Raw genomic sequence first — 18,256 nt, 5'->3', positions numbered from 1 at the left:
CTAATTTAATTTGTGTTCCCCTGAGTACTATATTCTATATTGAGCATTTTTTCATGCTTACTAGCCATATGGATTTCTTCTATGAACTGACTACTCTTATCCTTTGCCCAGATGTTTCTATCATGTCTTTTTCAAGTCATTTATAGAGTTCTTTGATACTGCAGAACCTATAGTCTTCATTTTAAACTTAAAAAAAAATGTATCCTCATTTAAAATATTTTTTAATTCAAGTTTTCAATCTATCTGGAATTTATTTTTATATGTCGTATTATGGGGCACAAAATTACTTTCCCTAGATGTGCCAATACCATTTACTAAATAACCTTTTCCCACCAAACTAAAACATCATTTTAGTTGTATATTAAATTATCACATATACTGGGCCCTATTTCTGAAGTCCTTATTCTTTTTCATTAATCTGCCCATTCCTATGCCAATACTACCTCAGCTTGGTTACAATGGCTTTTCATAGTATTCTGTATGCTGGTAACATACAGAATACTACCACAAATTCTACCACACTCTCTTTTGTTATACCTATTTTTTGACTAGTCTCAGGAAATTCTTCATTTGTAAGAATCAGAGGATCATTTTATCAAATAAAAAATTCTTGGTTTTATATATATATATATATATATATTTTTTTTTTTTTTTAACTGCATTTTGTCTTTGGTGCTGCGTGGGCTTTTCTCTAGTTGCGCGAGCAGGGGCTAATCTTTGTTGCGGTGTGCAGGCTTCTCATTGCAGTGGCTTCTCTTGTTGCGGAGCGCAGGCTCAGCAGTTGTGGCGCACGGGCTTAGTTGCTCCACGGCATGTGGATCTTCCTGGACCAAGGATCGAACCCCTGTCCCCTGCATTGGCAGGCCAGGGAAGTCCTCTTGGTAAGTTTTTAAAATTTTTTAAATTTATTTATTGATTGATTTTTGGCTGCATTGGGTCTTCGTTGCTATGCCTGGGCTTTCTCTAGTTGCGGCAAGCAGGGGCTACACTTCGTTGCGGTGTGTGGGCTTCTTATTGCTGTGGCTTCTCTTGTTGCAGAGCACAGGCTTTAGGTGCGTGGGCTTCAGTCGTTGCAGCATGTAGGCTCTGTAGTTGTGGCTCACCGGCTTAGTTGCTCTGCAGCATGTGGGATTTTCCCGGACCAGGGATTGATCCTGTGTCCCCTGCACTGTCAGGCGGATTCTTAACCACTGCACCACCAGGGAAGTCCCCCCGCTTGGTAATATATATATGTGTGTGTGTGTGTGTATATCTATATATATATATATATATATATATATAGATATACACACACACACACACATATATATATTTTAAAGGAAGCACACTCTCCTTATGACTTTTGAGTGGTCTGTTCTCCTTTTTTTTTTAAAATTAATTTATGGCTGTGTTGGGTCTTCATTTCTGTGCGAGGGCTTTCTCTAGTTGCGGCAAGCGGGGGCCACTCTTCATCGCGGTGCGCGGGCCTCTCACTATTGCGGCCTCTCTTGTTGCGGAGCACAGGCTCCAGACGCACAGGCTCAGCAATTGTGGCTCACGGGCTTAGTTGCTCCGCGGCATGTGGGATCCTCCCAGACCAGGGATAGAACCTGTGTCCCCTGCATTGGCAGGCAGATTCTCAACTCAGCAATTGTGGCTCACGGGCCTAGTTGCTCCGCGGCATGTGGGATCCTCCCAGACCAGGGATAGAACCTGTGTCCCCTGCATTGGCAGGCAGATTCTCAACCACTGCGCCACCAGGGAAGCCCTCTTGGTAATATTTTAATTGAACTTGCATTCAAGTTATATTAATTGGAGGACTTCTAACCCAAGAATATAGCGTGTCCTTCCTTTCAGTTGTTTTGTCCTTCAGTAAGATTTATTTTTCTAATAGTTACTGTGCCTTTATACTTATCTTTATTCCTATTGTGAGCAGGAATTCCTATTCCTATTATTCCCTTTTTAGATGCTTTTTGATAGTACAGAGAAAAACTACACAGTTTTATTTATATAGCCCTTCCATTATCTTATTAAATCTAGTAGTTTTTAAACTACAGTCTTATTATCAGCAAAAAGTCAATTTTTCTCTTTTCAAAAATTTATACAAATTATTTAATTTTGTGACTAACTATATTTAATATAACTTCTAAGATCATGTTAAATAATAACAGTGATAGCCCATATCTCTACTTCCTGATTTTAACTAAAACAGTTTTCATGTTTTACCATTTAGCAATTATTTCTGTTAGTTTTGGGTAAGAGCTATTTTTTATTTTATTGAAGTGATTTCCACCAATTACTCTTCTACTTAGAACTTTAATTAGGACTAGCTGCTGAATTTTATCAAATGCCTTTTTATGTATGATCATATGATTTTTCTCCTGCCTTTAATTTGTTAATGTAATGGATTATGTTGATCGATCACTTAATACTGAAATACCCATGTATTCTTAGAACAAATTCCATTCAGCAGACGTATTTTTCTTTTACTACATTGCTAAATTCTCTATAGTAATATTTAATTTAGAAATTACATATTTATACTCACAAGGGAAGCCAGTCTTTAGTTTTATTTTTTGTAGTATCTTTATAATATTTGATATTAAAGTTATACTGGGGCTTCCCTGGTGGCGCAGTGGTTAAGAATCCGCAGGCCAATGCGGGGGGACACAGGTTCAAGCCCTGGTCCGAGAAGATCCCATATGCTGTGGAGCAACTAAGCCCATGTGCCACAACTACTGAGTGTGCACTCTAGAGCCTGCGAGCCACAACTACTGAGCCCATGCGCCAGAGCCTGCGAGCCACAACTACTGAGCCCATGCGCCACAGCTACTGAAGCCCGCGCACCTAGAGTCCCTGTTCCACAACAAGAGAAGCACCGCAATGAGAAGCCCACATACCGCAACAAAAGCGAAGAGTAGCCCCCGCTCGCCGCAACTAGAGAAGGCCCACATACAGCAATGAAGACCCAACGCAGCCAAAAGTAAAAAATAAATAATAAATTTATATTTTAAAAAGTTATACTACCTTTAGTAAATAAACTGAGAAGTTTCCATCTTTTTCTATGATCTAGAATGGCTTATGTAACATTAGAATTATATTAGACAGAACTGAGCTATAAACCCATCTGGTCCCAGTCTTTTTCTTTTTTAATTGTGGCAAAATATACATAAAATTTACCATCTTTATCATTTTAAAGTGTACAGTTCAATAGTGTTTAAGCACATTTGCATTGCTGTGCAACCAATTTCCAGAACTCTTTTCACCTTGCAAAACTTAAAACTAGACCCACGAAACAACCCCCCATTCTAACCCCCCCAGGCCCTGGCAACCATCATTCTACTTTTCTGTCTCTATGAGACTACTCTAGGTACCTCATGTAAGTAGTAGAATCATACAATATTTGTCTTTTTGTGACTTGCTTATTTCACATAGCTAACATCTTCAAGAGTCATCCATTTTGTAGCACGTGTTAGAATTTCCTCCCTTTTTAAGGCTGAATAATATTCCATTATATGTATAGACCATATTTTGTTTATCCACTCATCTGCTGATGAACACTTGGGTTGCTTCTACTTTTTGGCTATTGTGAATAATGCTGTTATAAACATGGCTGTACAGGTATTATTCCAGACCCTGCTTTCAATTCCTTGGGGTATATACCCAGAAGCAGAATTGCTGGATCATACAATAATTCTATTTTTAATTTCCTGAGTAGCCACCACACTCTTTTCCATAGCTGCTGCACTATTTTACATTCCTGGAGTCTTTTTTCAATGAGAGATCATTCAACTAACCATGGCTTAAAAAAATGTGTGGTTTTTTTTTTTTTTTCCTCACACAAAAGCAGTCTACAGTGACGCAGCTCCTCAACAATGGCGTCAACTTTCAGCTTCTTAATACAATGGTTTTTATACTCAAGCTTGCTATCTCTTGGTGCCAAACTGCTGATGCATCTCCAAGCCTCCTGAATGCGTTCCAGTCAGGAAGAAGAAAATGCAAAAGATAATACCAACATTCCCATTTATATCTCCAAAACTGCCACAGGGCCACCACTAGCTACAAGGAACGTTGGGAAATCAAGTTGCTTTAGTTTTTTATGATTCTACAATAGAGGCAAGCAAGGAAGGAAAAGGTTGTGGATAGGTACTGGGCCAACCAACTACACCACTGCCTGCCACTGCCTCATTTTTCAAATGTTCCACTTTTTTTCTTGGTCGATCTTGGCAATTTATATTTTTCTGAACATCATCCTTACAGATTTTCAATTTTTTTTACTATATACTTATTTGCTTGTAAGATTCTCTTAAAATTATTTTAATTTTCTCATTCCTGATCTGTACATGATTACTTCTAACTTTTCTTCGCTTCATTAGAGTTGCAAAGAGTTTATCTATTTTATTAGTCTTTCAAAAGAACCAGCTTTAGATTCATTTTTCCCTTTTCTATTTGGAGTTTTCTATTTAGTTAATTGCAGCTTTAAAAATTTCCGTTATTGTTGTTTATTTTGTGGTGGTTCTAATTTCTTAAAGTAATAAATTCCCTTATATTTCATCTTTCTTCTTTAATAATGAAGGTATTTTCCTTTTGATATAGCTTTACTGTATCTCAAAGATTTTGTATTCACCATTTTCAAGACATTTTGTAACTTTCTTCTTGATTACTTGTTTGATCCCCAAACTATCTACAAGTACGTTTCTGAATTTTTATGTAGACCAAGATTTTTTGGGTCACTATTTCTATTTCATTAAATTATGATCAAGATGACGTATAAAAATCTCTACTTTAAAAAAAACGATTGAAGTTTCCATTGTGGACAAGCATATGATCAGTTTTTAGTGTTTCACAGTTATTTTAAATAATATCTCACATTTATTGAGCACTTATTGTTTTGTAAAGTTTACATTAACCTACTTAATCCTCTTAACAATGCTATGAAATAGGTACTATTATTATCCCCATTATTATTGATGAGAAAATTAAAGCATAAAAGCATTTAAGTAACTTACTCAGAGTCACACTGCTAATAAGTGTTAGAAATAGAATCTGGATTTAAGCTTATTGATTGTATTACCAATTCCTCTAAGTTACTGTTTTTGTCTACTAGATCTGTCTAGTTTTGAAAGACATACAGTGAAATGTTTCACTATAATTTCATTTTTATTAACTATCCTTGCTTTAAATATTTAGGTACTATGTGCTGCAAAGAGGTTTAAAATGGAAATCTTGTTTTTTAATATATAATGTCCTTCTTTATTCAATTCATTCAATAAATATTTATTGAAAGCTTACTATAGGTGAGGATTTTTAACCTTAAAGTTCACATTGTCTGATATTGTCACTCCTGTTCTTTTTTGTTTGCATTTGCCAGGTGTTCATCCCATAATTTTCAACATTCAATTTTAAGACAATTTCTTACAAATGACATTTAGCTGAGTTTTGCCTTATTTTAAGCTATGATGATCTTGGTCTTTTAATGGGAAACTTAAATCCACTCATGTTTACTGTAATAACTAATAAACAAAAATTTTATTTCCTCCATCTTACTTTTTATCTTTTATTCTTTTCATGCATTATTTTTGTTATTTGTTCCTGTGTTAGTGTACTTCTAAACACTCTAGTCCCGCCAAGATACAATCTTTAGAATATTCTTACCTCTTCATCTCCTCACAGATAAGACCTCTGGAACATATTTACTTCTGTCTCCATCTCTAGTTCCCAGGTTTTGCTGAGTTAGTTTAGCACTATTCATTTATTATAATTAGGTCTGTTCTAATCCATGTGTTGCTTAGAGTACTTTCTCTGGTATTTTTGTCACATGGAGTATGTGCATGACATTATCTCTGAATCTGCTTATCTGCAGATTCCTGAAAGGTAAATGATATCTTGGGATGTAGCCCTTTTCCCTCAGTTGCCTATAGCTTTTATTCCAGTCTCATCTAGTTTTGTAGTCGGATACGAGCTTGATTTAAAAAAAAAAAATACAAGGAATATTTTTTAAAGGGGGGTGGCGTATTTTCGTATTTTCGCCTTGCCTCTAAAACCTAGGACTTCTGTATTAATGTGTGCCTTTTCTCATTAAACCTACATGGAACTGCGTGTGTCCTTTCAATTGGTAAATTAAGGTGGATCCTCAGTTAGAGACATTTCTTCTTTTTTGTTTAATTATTTCCTCTCCTCTGTGCTCCCCTTCCTCTTTCTGAAACTTATTATTCTCTTAAAGTCTCTATTTTTCTCATGATTTGCCTAGCTTTGTGATTTTTCCCCCTCATTGAGATACTGTTCCACTTGGTCTTCCAGGTTATTAATTTGGTTCTCAATAATGGCAATCCCATCCCTCAATCCATCTACAGCATTCTATAGTTTAGAAATACATTTATTAGTGCCAGAAAGTCTTTTTTTGTGTGTGGGGACAGAGAGAGGGTTGACACTACATTGCATTTCCTTACTGCTACTTTTTTGTTCAAGTGTTGATGGCTCCTGGAACACCTCAAATGCATTTGTGCATTTCTTTCCCTACTGAGGATCAGGTCTGGGTATTAAGCTATCCTAAATGGCAGCTGCCCCACAAACAGTCTCTACACCCAAAGGCCAGCAATTACAACAGAAAACTGTCAGTGTCCCACTCTGAGACGGAGGGAAAGACGTCTCTCTGGTCTCTTTGGCCTCTCCCAAACTCAGGAATAGGGAGGCCACAACCTACTAATATTTAGCTTCATGGGGTTCAAGACTACGCATATTCACATGGGACAAATATTTAACCTCCCCCCAGGATTCCCCTATGTCCTGATTCTTCTCCCAGCACTCTTCAAACATCAACAGAAGCCCTGCATCAGCTTCTCCTGGTGGCCTCCCCCAGAACCCAAGACATCATTTGCACCCAACTCCCCACTAGGTTCAGGTGAGACACACAGGTAAAGAGCTTAGTATAAACATGGATAGGAAGCCAGATTCATTTCAAGTTGCCACCTTCCTAGAACTTTCTCTGTGCCTAGGCCTAAATTTGTAAAATCTTTAGAAGCTGAATATTTATTTATATATCTTACTTAGATCAAAACATAATTTACAGTCTTATGCTTACAGAGAAAGATTAAAATTAGCGGAGTAACCTTGCCAGAATATCTCCTTGAATCAAAAACTGGTCATTTGTATACACAAAAGAAGAAAGCTAAATAGGAAAAATAAATAATCTAAAAGCATTCTACTGACTTAGTATCTGTTAAAGTTGACATTTCAAGTAAGTGTGTGTGTGGGATTACAATATTCAACAAATGATACTTCGGAAGGAAGCATTATTGAATTTCTTTTGTCATTTTCAGAAAGAATAAGGTCTTTCTGAGCATGACACTGAAATCCAGAAATTATAAAAGATTAATAAATTTGGCTACATAAAGATTAAAAATACATGTGTGATAAAACAAGGTCAAATGTCAAACAGATACTGAATGGTAAAAAGGAATAAACTTTTGATACACACAATATGAATTTCAAAAGCATTAGGTTAAATGAAGAAAGCATAACACAAAAGACTACTTACTGTATGATTCCATTTATATGAAATTCTAAGTCAGAAAAAGCTACAATGATAGAAAGTAGATTGGGTTGCCAGGGTCCAGAGGGTCCAGGGGAGGGTAATGACTACAAAGGAGCCCAAAGGAATTTTGGAGGGTTATGAAAATGTGCTATATCATGATTTTGGTGGTGGTTACACGACTACATACATTGGTCAAAACTTATTGAATCATACACTTAAAATTGGTGACCATTATTGTATATAAATTACATTTCAATATAGCCGACAAAAAAAGTTGAATAGAGAATATATTTACGGGGCTTCCCTGGTGGTGCAGTGGTTGAGAGTCTGCCTGCCAATGCAGGGGACACAGGTTTGTGCCCTGGTCCGGGAGGATCCCACATGCCGTGGAGCGGTTGGGCCCGTGAGCCATGGCCGCTGGGCCTGCGCGTCCGGAGCCTGTGCTCCGCAACGGGAGAGACCACGACAGTGAGAGGCCCGTGTACCGCAAGAAAAAAAAAAAAAAATGGGCAGAATATATTTACAACATGAAATATTGAAACATGAACATGAATATATTTACAACATACATGACTAAAGGGTAATTTATTTATAATACAAATAATTCTTAAAGTAGGTAATAAAATAACAAATACCTAATAGAAAAACATGCACAGGAAATAAATAAGAAGTTCACAGAAGAGGACTTCCCTAGTGGCGCAGTGGTTAAGAATCCACCTGCCAATGCCTGGGACATGGGTTCCACCCCTGGTCCGGGAAGATGCCACATGCCATGGAGCAACTAAGCCCTGGCGCCACAACTACTGAGCCTGCGCTCTAGAGCCCGCGAGCCACAACTACTGATCCCGTGTGCCACAACTACTGAAGCCCACGTGCCTAGAGCCCGCGCTCTGGAACAAGAGAAGCCACTGCAGTGAGAAGCCTGCGCACTGCAATGAAGAGTAGCCCCCGCTCGCTGCAACTAGAGAAAGCCCGCACGCAGCAACGAAGACCCAACGTAGCCAAAAATAAATAAATAAACAAATATAAATTTATTTTTAAAAAAAGTTCACAGAAGAAAAAAATTACAAAGAACCAATAAATACATGAGTCAATGCTCAACCTCAGTTATAAGAATTGCATATTCAAACAATGAGATTATACTTTTTTCTTTACCAGATTGGCAAAGATTAAAATATTTGTTAGTATCTAGTGTTGCAATCTAGGAACATACACACTCTACTACAGGTTTCTTTTGATGGGAACTTAGCTGTATCTAGCAACATTTTAAATACACACATCCTTAGACCCAGAAATTCCACATGTAGGAAATCATCTTAGAGGTACAAGTAAAGATATAACAACAAACATTTATATAATGCTTAGATTTTTGCCAGGCATTGTTTCAAGTATTTTACCTGGAATATCTGATTTAATCTTTAAAATAACTCTACAAGGAAGGTCCTTTTATTATCCCCATTTTACAGATGGGAAATTAAGGTACAAAGGGGCAAGGTAAGTTGCCTAAGGTCATACTGCTGCTGGTAAGTGGCAGAGTCAGGATTCAAACTCAAGGCAGTGTGGCTATAGGATTTATACTCTTAGGCACTGTGTTATTTTCCCTCTCTAAAGAAAGTTTAATGCTGCATCATTTGTAATAGCAAAAACCAAATGTCCATTTTTAGACTCTGGTTAAATAAGCAAAATCTATATAATGAAACGCCAGGCAGGATTCATTAAAAATAAAGTGGTTCTCTATATGCTAAAATGAAAACATGTCCACGTTATGGTATTCAGTGAAAAAGCTTGCTGCAAATACCATCAATAGCAAAAGTCTATAATAAAACAAATCAGAAAAATAACACATATGCTTGCATACACAGAGTACGTTTCTGGAGATTATGTATCAAACTATGTTTAACAAATACCACTGAGATGTAAGGATGGGTAAGGGAAAGATTTTTATTTTTTACTTTATTCCATTCTGCATATTTGAATCTTTTAAACTATAGGCATGGTACTTTTATTACCCAAGAAATTAGCTTAAAAACACAATTACTCTACTTGGTATTCTACAATTTTTACAACATGGATTTACCTTTAATTCTTGGATTAGTTGAGTTCTCCTGTCTCTTAAATTCTTTAATTCTTTCTCATCCCAGCATCTAGCCTTGTATTTTAAGTCACTTGACCCTCCAGAGATGACTCCAGATTTTAAAAATAACGTTCCATCAAGAGCTACTGTCTGTAAAATTAAAAATATTTTACCTTGGAGAAATGTACATAAAGATAAAAACAGAACGTAATATGACAACTTTCACAGCTGAGACTTTGTAGATGAGAAAAACTACTTACTGAACTCCACTAATAAGATAATTAGCTTATGAGGGACACCAGCCAACAAACTCAAATACAAAACCCTGTTTTGCTAAGGCCCAAACAATTCTAGGCAACAGATTAGCAGCAATTTAAAAATTTCAAAATAAAATTATATATTAGTTCTAAACATATTCAATATTGAGAAGAAAAAACCAGGAGTATTTGTATTTAATATCTCATAGTTTGTATTATATAATACTGTATTTTAAAGAATCTGACATCACATGTCAAAGACATACTAATGAAAACAGTCTTAGTTACTTCAGGATATCAAAAATATCACATTCTCTAAAATGAATATGAAACTGGGACCAAGAAAAAAACTTAAATGGAGTCAAAGGTATAAAATAGCTTCAAGTTTATAGTCCTATGAGTAACCATATGCTTTATAGAATAAATGAAAGCAATTCTCAGTGTTCTGCGAATGTTTCTAATTAATTAGTCAAAGCAGAGGAGACAGCTTCTGGAGGACTAAAACCACGTAATGTGAACTAATTTTTAAAAAAAGCTGACAGGAATCTCATTCATTCCTGCATTCAGTCAAACATTCTCTTTGTGGCTGCTGTGTTTGAAACATTCTATACTGGGGACTGGAGTGACCAAAAGGGAGTGAAATATGGTAGTGACCCTTAGGGAGCCATGCTGGTAGGAAAAAGAAACATATAAACATATCAGTACAATGTAAAGTATGAGACAATAAAAACATAGAGTAATCTGGAAGCTTAAAACTTGGGTGCTCCAACCCAGCCTGGAAGGTTCACAGAAGGCTTCCAGTGGAGTTGAAGGCTTTCACTGTATCTTATCAGAGGTACTAGTTAGAAGTAGATTAATTATATTTAACTGAAAACTTAGTTTATTTCTCTCTTGCAATTACAGAGGTAAACATTCCAGCGTATGTATGGTGGCTGCATAGTTAACAAAAAAAGACTCCTATAATATTGCTCTACCATCCTTAGTACTTGGATTACTCCTCAAGGGAGACAGGTTTCTTATTTTCTGGAAGGCCCTTGGGGCTCCCTCCCCTCCCAACGGTTAGCTTGGCAATGAGTTTTCTCATCAGGTCTGAACTTTGGAAGGACACTAGGTCTCTACTGGATACCAACAGCCATGGCATGGAAACTGAACTCCTGTAGATAAGCTCTGGTTGGTCTGGAAAGCAGCTTCCTTGACCAGGAAGCCCACTGTTACGTGATCAGCTTACTCCTCTGACCTCCCCATAAAAATATAAAGTGGTATGGAGGCAGCTTCCCCCTCCTGGAACACTTTTAGCTCATGCTGTTTCTGCCTGGCCAAAGCCCACCTCTGTGGAATGAAAGCTGAGGAAATACACAGGCTCCACTGCTTCTCTGCTTTTAATTTGTTCTAAATAAAGCTTACTTTACATCTACAGTGTGTCACTACTGATGTGTGTGTCAGTGTTTCTTTTATGACAATCTCAAGTCATTCTGTAGTCCAAGACGACTCCTAGAGCTCTAGCTATGTGTCTGTATTTCAAGAAAGAAGGGAAAGAATGAGGCTGGTAGACAGGGCAGATCACAGAGTTCTCAGTATGTCATCACAGGAAGAATGTGGATCAAATACAAATGAGGACTGATGGGGCTTGTGGAGGGGGCTGGGGGATTAGCACTGAACAGTCTAACAGCAAACAGGAGAGTGAAATGGTCAGATATGAACTTTAAGTACACCAATCTGGCAAGTATCTAGAAAATGGGGTGGTCCAAGTGAAGCCAGAGGTGATGGTATGAAATCAGCCAATACCTACAGTGAAGAAAAGGAAAAAGATTTGAGAAATATTTAGGTGGTATAATCAGAAAACCTTGGGAATTGTAGAGGTTACAAGGAAATCCATGAGGAGAAAACAGAATTTCATTGGTTAGAATAGTGGTACTAAGAATTGAAGAACACAGGAGAGGGATCAAGATCTAGAAAGAAGAACCTGAGTGTAGTTTTATACATGATGATTTTACAGTGCTTGTGGGCTAATAGTTTACTTATTTATAATGTATGTCTTGACTATTTCCTAAAAGAAATTATTCTTTTATAGATTATAATAAAGATAAATATACAATAAGATAGCTACAAATAATAATTAGAGATAACACATTAAACTAGGTGAAAAAAGAACAAAGTATAAATAATTTAGACTCTGATGAGAAATCAGTAAATTCAATCAAATAAGTAGGAAGAAGAAAAATTATTCAATATATGATGTTGGGACCGGTAATTAACCATTTAGGGGGAAAAAGCTAATACTTACATCTAATAATACATATTAAAATGAATTCTAGATTAAATTAAAATATAAAAGTGATACCATTAAAAAAAGTGAAGTTAAGTAAATATATTTTGATCTCATAGTAAAGACTCAATTATACATACACCAATACCTATAAAGGTTAAGAGTAATACAGCTGATTATCAAATATATGGCATATATACCACAATACTCACTAGATCTTTCTAGGGTATGGTTGCCAGACTTAGCAAATAGGAATACAGGATGCCCAGGTAAATTTGAATTTCACATAAACAACAAATAACTTTTAAATGTATGTCCAAACATTTTATCTGGCAACTCTATTCTAGAGGACATGTTAGGGATGGTTATTTTCCTTTTTGAGCTCTTTTTCCCAAAATGAACATTTATTAACTTGTGTTTCCGATATGTAAAAGCCAAATGTAACACAAAGGAAAAGAATCCATGGGCTGGCTTGGAGAGAAGAGAGAGAAGTGTATTGAGAACTTTGAGCTAAGAATCTGTCATAATACTACACATGGTGTTCTAATGCCAACTCTCTCTTCCCAGCCATACTTGGGCAAGTCAACTTCCTGTCTCAGATCAGAGGGACAAACGGTGTTCTGAGACTCTTTTTACTTTCATTGCTTGGTTGGCTGCTGCTGTTGTCATGGCAACCATTTACCATACTGTGCTTGACAGAGTGCATTTATGCTATTCGATTCTATGTTTCAACCCCGTGAGGTAAATATGATTTCCATTTTATAGATTGGGGCTTAAAGATATTAAGAAACTTGCCTAAAGTCATACACAGGGACTAAAATTCCTAAACTAAAAGTTGGTCAAACATCTATGTCCATGTTCTTTTTTTTTTAATGTCCATATTCTCAATAACCACCACGTTATAGACCTTCAATTCTAAAAATGCAATGGGCAGCAATTCATAGAATTACAGGGTTTTTTTTTTGATAGTTTCTAGGTTTATTAAAATAATTTACTTATTCTAAAAGTAAACTTAGTATCAAATAACCTATTTACATTTGATTTACAAACGAATTCCTATTCTGGAAGGACTATAATTTCTATTTCCAGCCTGCAAATTCCTTAACTTACAGCTTACAATGGTTGCTCAGTGCAGTAATCCTATGCCTACTTTGGAGGTTGCATTCCTGAAAAAATACCACGGCTGGCACAACTGGGATCTTATATAAAATAAGGAGTTGGAGGAATTTTTAAATAGCATTAAATAAAATTTCCAGAGAACATGGCTTAGGAAAAGGAGAAACTTTTTGGCATTAAAAATTTGCCCTGAGGGCTAACCAATCATTCCACTGAGCCAGCTTCAACTGTTTCAAGAAATACAGTTTCAGTGTTACAAGCAGATCCTCTATAATTTTTGTGTTATGCAGATTATACCTAGTTTTTAAGTTGCCTTTCACTGATATGGAAAATAATATACTTTAACTTTTGCTTTTATTTCTGAATGGGTAAAATATTCATGAGTTCAAAATCCAAAAGATACAAGAGTAAAGAGTAAGAAATCTCCCTGGCATTGCTAGACCCCACCACCCAGTTATCCCCCCCAGAGGTAATCGATGCTGTCAATTTCTTATGTATTCTTCCAGAAATATTTTTGCATAAACAAACACACACACATATCTCTTCTTTCCCCATTTTTTACATAAATGGTAACATACTACACTCTAGTCTACTTATTACTTTTTTTAAAACTGAATGTATCTTGGAGATTGTCTGACACTTGTATATAAAGAGCTTCATTCTTATTTAAGGTTGCATAGTGTCCCATTCTATGAACGTATTATAATTTCATTGAACATAGTCTTGTGCAAACTGTTTCCAATTTTGCTTGCTACATACAGTGGTTCGATGAATAACTCTTTGTATATATCATTTCATATACATGTGTATGTAACGTTCTGAAGAAGTACAACTGCTAGAATTGCCCTTCACAGAGCTGGTACAAATTCACACACCCACAGCAGTGAATGCAAGGGTCTCTTTCCCCATAAAGTGTTATCAAACTTTTTTATGTTGATCAATCTCACAGGTGAAAATAGTATTTCAGTGTAGTTTTAATGGGCATTTCCCATATTTGGGTTTTTTTTGTCGTTTTTTTGGTCACGCACATGGCATGCAGGAGCTTAGTTACCTGACCAGGGACCTAAGCTGCGCCACCCCCTTCCCACCCCGGCAGTGGAAGAACAGAATCGTAACCCCTGGACCACCAGGGAACTCCCTATCCAAATGTTTTATGCATCCTAAAACACAGAGAATATTCTTCAAGTGGAATAACAGTACTAGGAAGAAGATAAGAGTCCCTGGAATATACTTAATGTAAAAATATGACAAATAAACCTGATTAAAATTTTGAAATAACGGTAAGAACAAAATACAGCCTAAAGGGGTAAGGCATGTTACTGTGGACAAGATATAAACCATAAATATATGTTGAATGAAGGAAGGATTAAACACAATCTTATTTTCATGTGACTTCTTTAAATTGACCACACAAATCTTCAAAAATCAATTTTACAAAATACATTTTACAAATATTCAAAAATCAATTTACCATAGTTAATTAGGTAGCAAAATAAGGAAGATACTGTAGTAGCTCACTTATTACACCTGCTTAAATTTAATATGTAGAAATCAATGACAGTGATTAACTAAGACAGTGATCACATTATCATTAAGATAATTATAGATATAACTACTAAAATGTATGAGAAGTTAATCATATTAGACAAGTCAATACATTTAATACTGGAAATTCCTATCTTTCATAAGAATAGCCCAACCCCCCCCCACTTTGTGTTAATTTGCGATTCTGGACATTCCAGATCAAATACGTAAAATGACTAATAAATAAAAAATGACTATCACTTTTTGAGAGCTATTTCCTAGGTACTATGAAAGCATTTTGCATGTTATTACTTATTTTAATCCTATAACTCTATGAAATAAGTACTATTATTTCCCCAAATTTAGATGAACAAACTAAAATTAGAGGTTTAGAAACTTGTCTAAAGTCACATAATTAATTACTAAGTAGTATCACTGGTCTTACTCCATAGTTTATGCCCTTAGGCATTGTGTTACATTTCATCACAGATGTAGTTTAAAAAAAAACTATGTCAGATAATTTGAAGAATTTAAAACTGCTTAACTAAATACAAACTCTATTTCAATTGACAGTAAAACAATATTTTTAAAACCAAAATTACTCCCTTGAGAGACTGGTATCTAGTAACCTCATTTCAATTGTGCTATTTCTACAACTTCAAAATGTGTTAAAACCTTGAATGTGTAAAAGGACAGTTAATATCTCCATTGAGCTATGGAAGAATTAACCCAGAATGTAAAATAAGCACCTAAAATCTCTTCTGGTATTCAGAAACACACGTATTATATATGTAAGTACAGGGAGAATCTGAGATTCGACAGGGGCATTTATTATATATAGAGTAAAAAAAAATTAAGAGCTTTAGGCTCTCACTACAATAAATCTAACATCCAAAATATGATTTATGATTTGGGGAAGTATTAGAGAAATTAATTTTTTGAAAACTGAACATTATAAAAACTACTGAAGCCATTAACATCTTAGGTTCTATTTTAGTTTCCCCTACATAAGAGAACATATGAAAGCATATATAGATATTTGTGTGTGTAATATGTTAGTCTTATAAATACTGCTTCAAATTACCCGAAAGTACAATCTAAGCCTCTTACTTTCCGTCTTTCAGGTCCATTGAAGGCAATATGCCTTGCTTCTTCCACAGTCTCACAGACAAGGCCATTTCCACAGACAAACTGAATTACTTTCTTCAGCTGAGGAAACTGAGTCTTTATGACATCAATCACCATTTTACAGCCTTTAATCTCCCGTAATCTTTCATTGATTGGTTTGATCTAAAAGGTTTAAAATATACGTGATATATTAGGTATATTAAAATAAAACCCAAACACTCAGTACATTCTTTTTCAAAGAACATACGTAAGCATGAAAGCAAATCATTAGTAGTATGCACTTATACACAATGAAAGTTTGACAAGAACCTGATGAACAATATCCCACCTTTGGCTCCTGTAATATTTTTTAAAAATACACTTCATCAAAAGCCAGAAGATATAATTTCTAGATTCAACTCTGTCACTAACTAGTCGGGATAAAGCAATAGATGAGGAGCCCTTCATGCTCTCAAAATCATAAAATCTAGTGGGAGATAATATATCCATTTACATACTTTTGAAAGAGTGGCACAACAGCATGGAACTCAGAAAATCATTTTAGGCTTAAACGATCAGGAAAGCTTTTACACCTTCTTTGACATGACTTTTAAGTTGGGTCGATAAAGAGATCAAAAGATGTCTGCAATATATTACTGAAAAACAGCAAGTATAATTTCATTTTTGTAAAACAAAACAAAGGGAAAACCCTATATACAATCAAAATATGTGTGTGTGTGTGTATATATATGTGTGTGTGTATATATATATATACACACACACATATATATACACACACATATATATATGGAGCATATAGTTATATAAATTTGTATGGATGGAAGCAATCTAAAATAGTTGTGATAGAGGAATTGAGCACTGAGATGAGGTAGGAGTATTTCCTTTATATTTGATATACTTCTGTATTATATTTTTAAAAAATGAGTGTGCCTTGAAAAAAATCTTAAGCATGAAATACATAAAACAGAATTTTAACAGGCAGATGAACTAGGTTAAATAGTTTTAGTGGGCAGAAGGTATAAACAAAAGTTTATTATTATATTATTAAAGAAAGTACAAAAGGCCAGGTCTGAACCATTAATACCCAGTTAGCATTTGCTGAGCCCCTCCTCTGTGCCAGGCACTGTGCTAGATATACTACCTGTAGTGATTCCTTGCAATAATACAATAAGGTAAGGACTAATTCCTCCACTTCACAGATGATGAAACTGACACTCAGAAAAGTTAAGGACAAATCAGTGAGAACTAATTAGAAGGAGGGCTGCTTTTTAAACTCAGGTCAGTCCAACTCTAGGGCATGTGCTCCTAACCACTATGCACACTGCCTGCAGTTCAGGGACTTGAAAGCTGGACCAAGTAGAACGTTTTCTTTATTAAGCAATGAAAAGATCACTGAAGGATATCAGCTGTGATAATGATGGAGTTCCTGCCTCAGGAATTTAAACTTTGGATGCTCTAAGGCCTTTCAATACATACCTCAAGGCTCAAAATTTGGCTTGCTCCACATCAAGAGCTGACATGTATATTTACCGGACCACATATTTACAACTGAAACTCTGGGTTGGCATTTCACCGACAGAACATATGTCTTATCCATCTCCTATTCTTTGCTATAGGACAAAATAAATTGCTGGCTAGTAGGCAGAGTGGTGCACTGCTAGAGCAATGTCCTTGAAATCACCAGGGTAAATTACGGCGAAACTAGATTAGGAAGAAATGATATGAAGGCAAGAAAGACAGCACCCACTTGATACTATTCTTTGCCTGCCAATACATTAACACCAGCCATTTGAATGAATGACTAACTGGCATCCAACTTACGATTTTTTCAATCACTACCATAGTCTCAGGCAATAAAGACACACTTTAAAAGACAGAATTTTATCACTAGTAAATACTAAGGATTATAAATTTCTTACATCAAGGTAATCTAAAGCAAGGAATGTCTCAGGTTCAGCTCTTTCCTCCTTCAGATATCGAATACAATCTTTTGCTACCTTTTCAGAGGCTACAACAATGGCAACCATGTACCGACCAAGAAGTTTAGTGACAGCCAGCTGGTATTTCTTATGTATAGGATGACACAGGTCAAGCAGTCTTCCAAACTTAGCAGGTTTCAAAAAAGGAGAGAAAAACAAATACATTAATGAGGAACATATAATTCATTGTTTTCTAACGTAACAAAGCAGCATAGACCAAAAACTAATTTTCTAAAATTATAAACATGATAATTTAACAGTCTCATTCAAATGGAAATAAATTTCATTATGAAATATCCATTTAGGTGTGTCACACTTCATTCAACAAAAGAGTAATAAGGAGGGATTAGTCATACCAAGGTATTAAAATATTTTACAAAGCTAGCAATTAAATAGTAT

At 35.6% G+C, this 18,256-nt stretch overlaps 1 protein-coding gene across 1 annotated transcript in view; it reads right to left on the bottom strand.

Moving 5' to 3' along the window:
- SMC1B (structural maintenance of chromosomes 1B) overlaps positions 1 to 18,256 on the bottom strand; it is an 85,924-nt gene that overhangs the window by 26,798 nt on the left and 40,870 nt on the right. The window contains exons 10-12 of the mRNA XM_065887293.1: positions 17,798 to 17,983; positions 15,861 to 16,040; positions 9,591 to 9,737 (exon numbers count right to left, since the gene is read on the bottom strand). Coding sequence (XP_065743365.1) covers positions 9,591 to 9,737; positions 15,861 to 16,040; positions 17,798 to 17,983 — 513 coding nt within the window. The remainder of the gene's footprint in view (positions 1 to 9,590; positions 9,738 to 15,860; positions 16,041 to 17,797; positions 17,984 to 18,256) is intronic.

Source organism: Phocoena phocoena, chromosome 11, assembly GCF_963924675.1.
Source record: "Phocoena phocoena chromosome 11, mPhoPho1.1, whole genome shotgun sequence".
NCBI lineage: Eukaryota > Metazoa > Chordata > Mammalia > Artiodactyla > Phocoenidae > Phocoena > Phocoena phocoena.
This window is presented reverse-complemented; position numbering and strand designations above follow the sequence as displayed.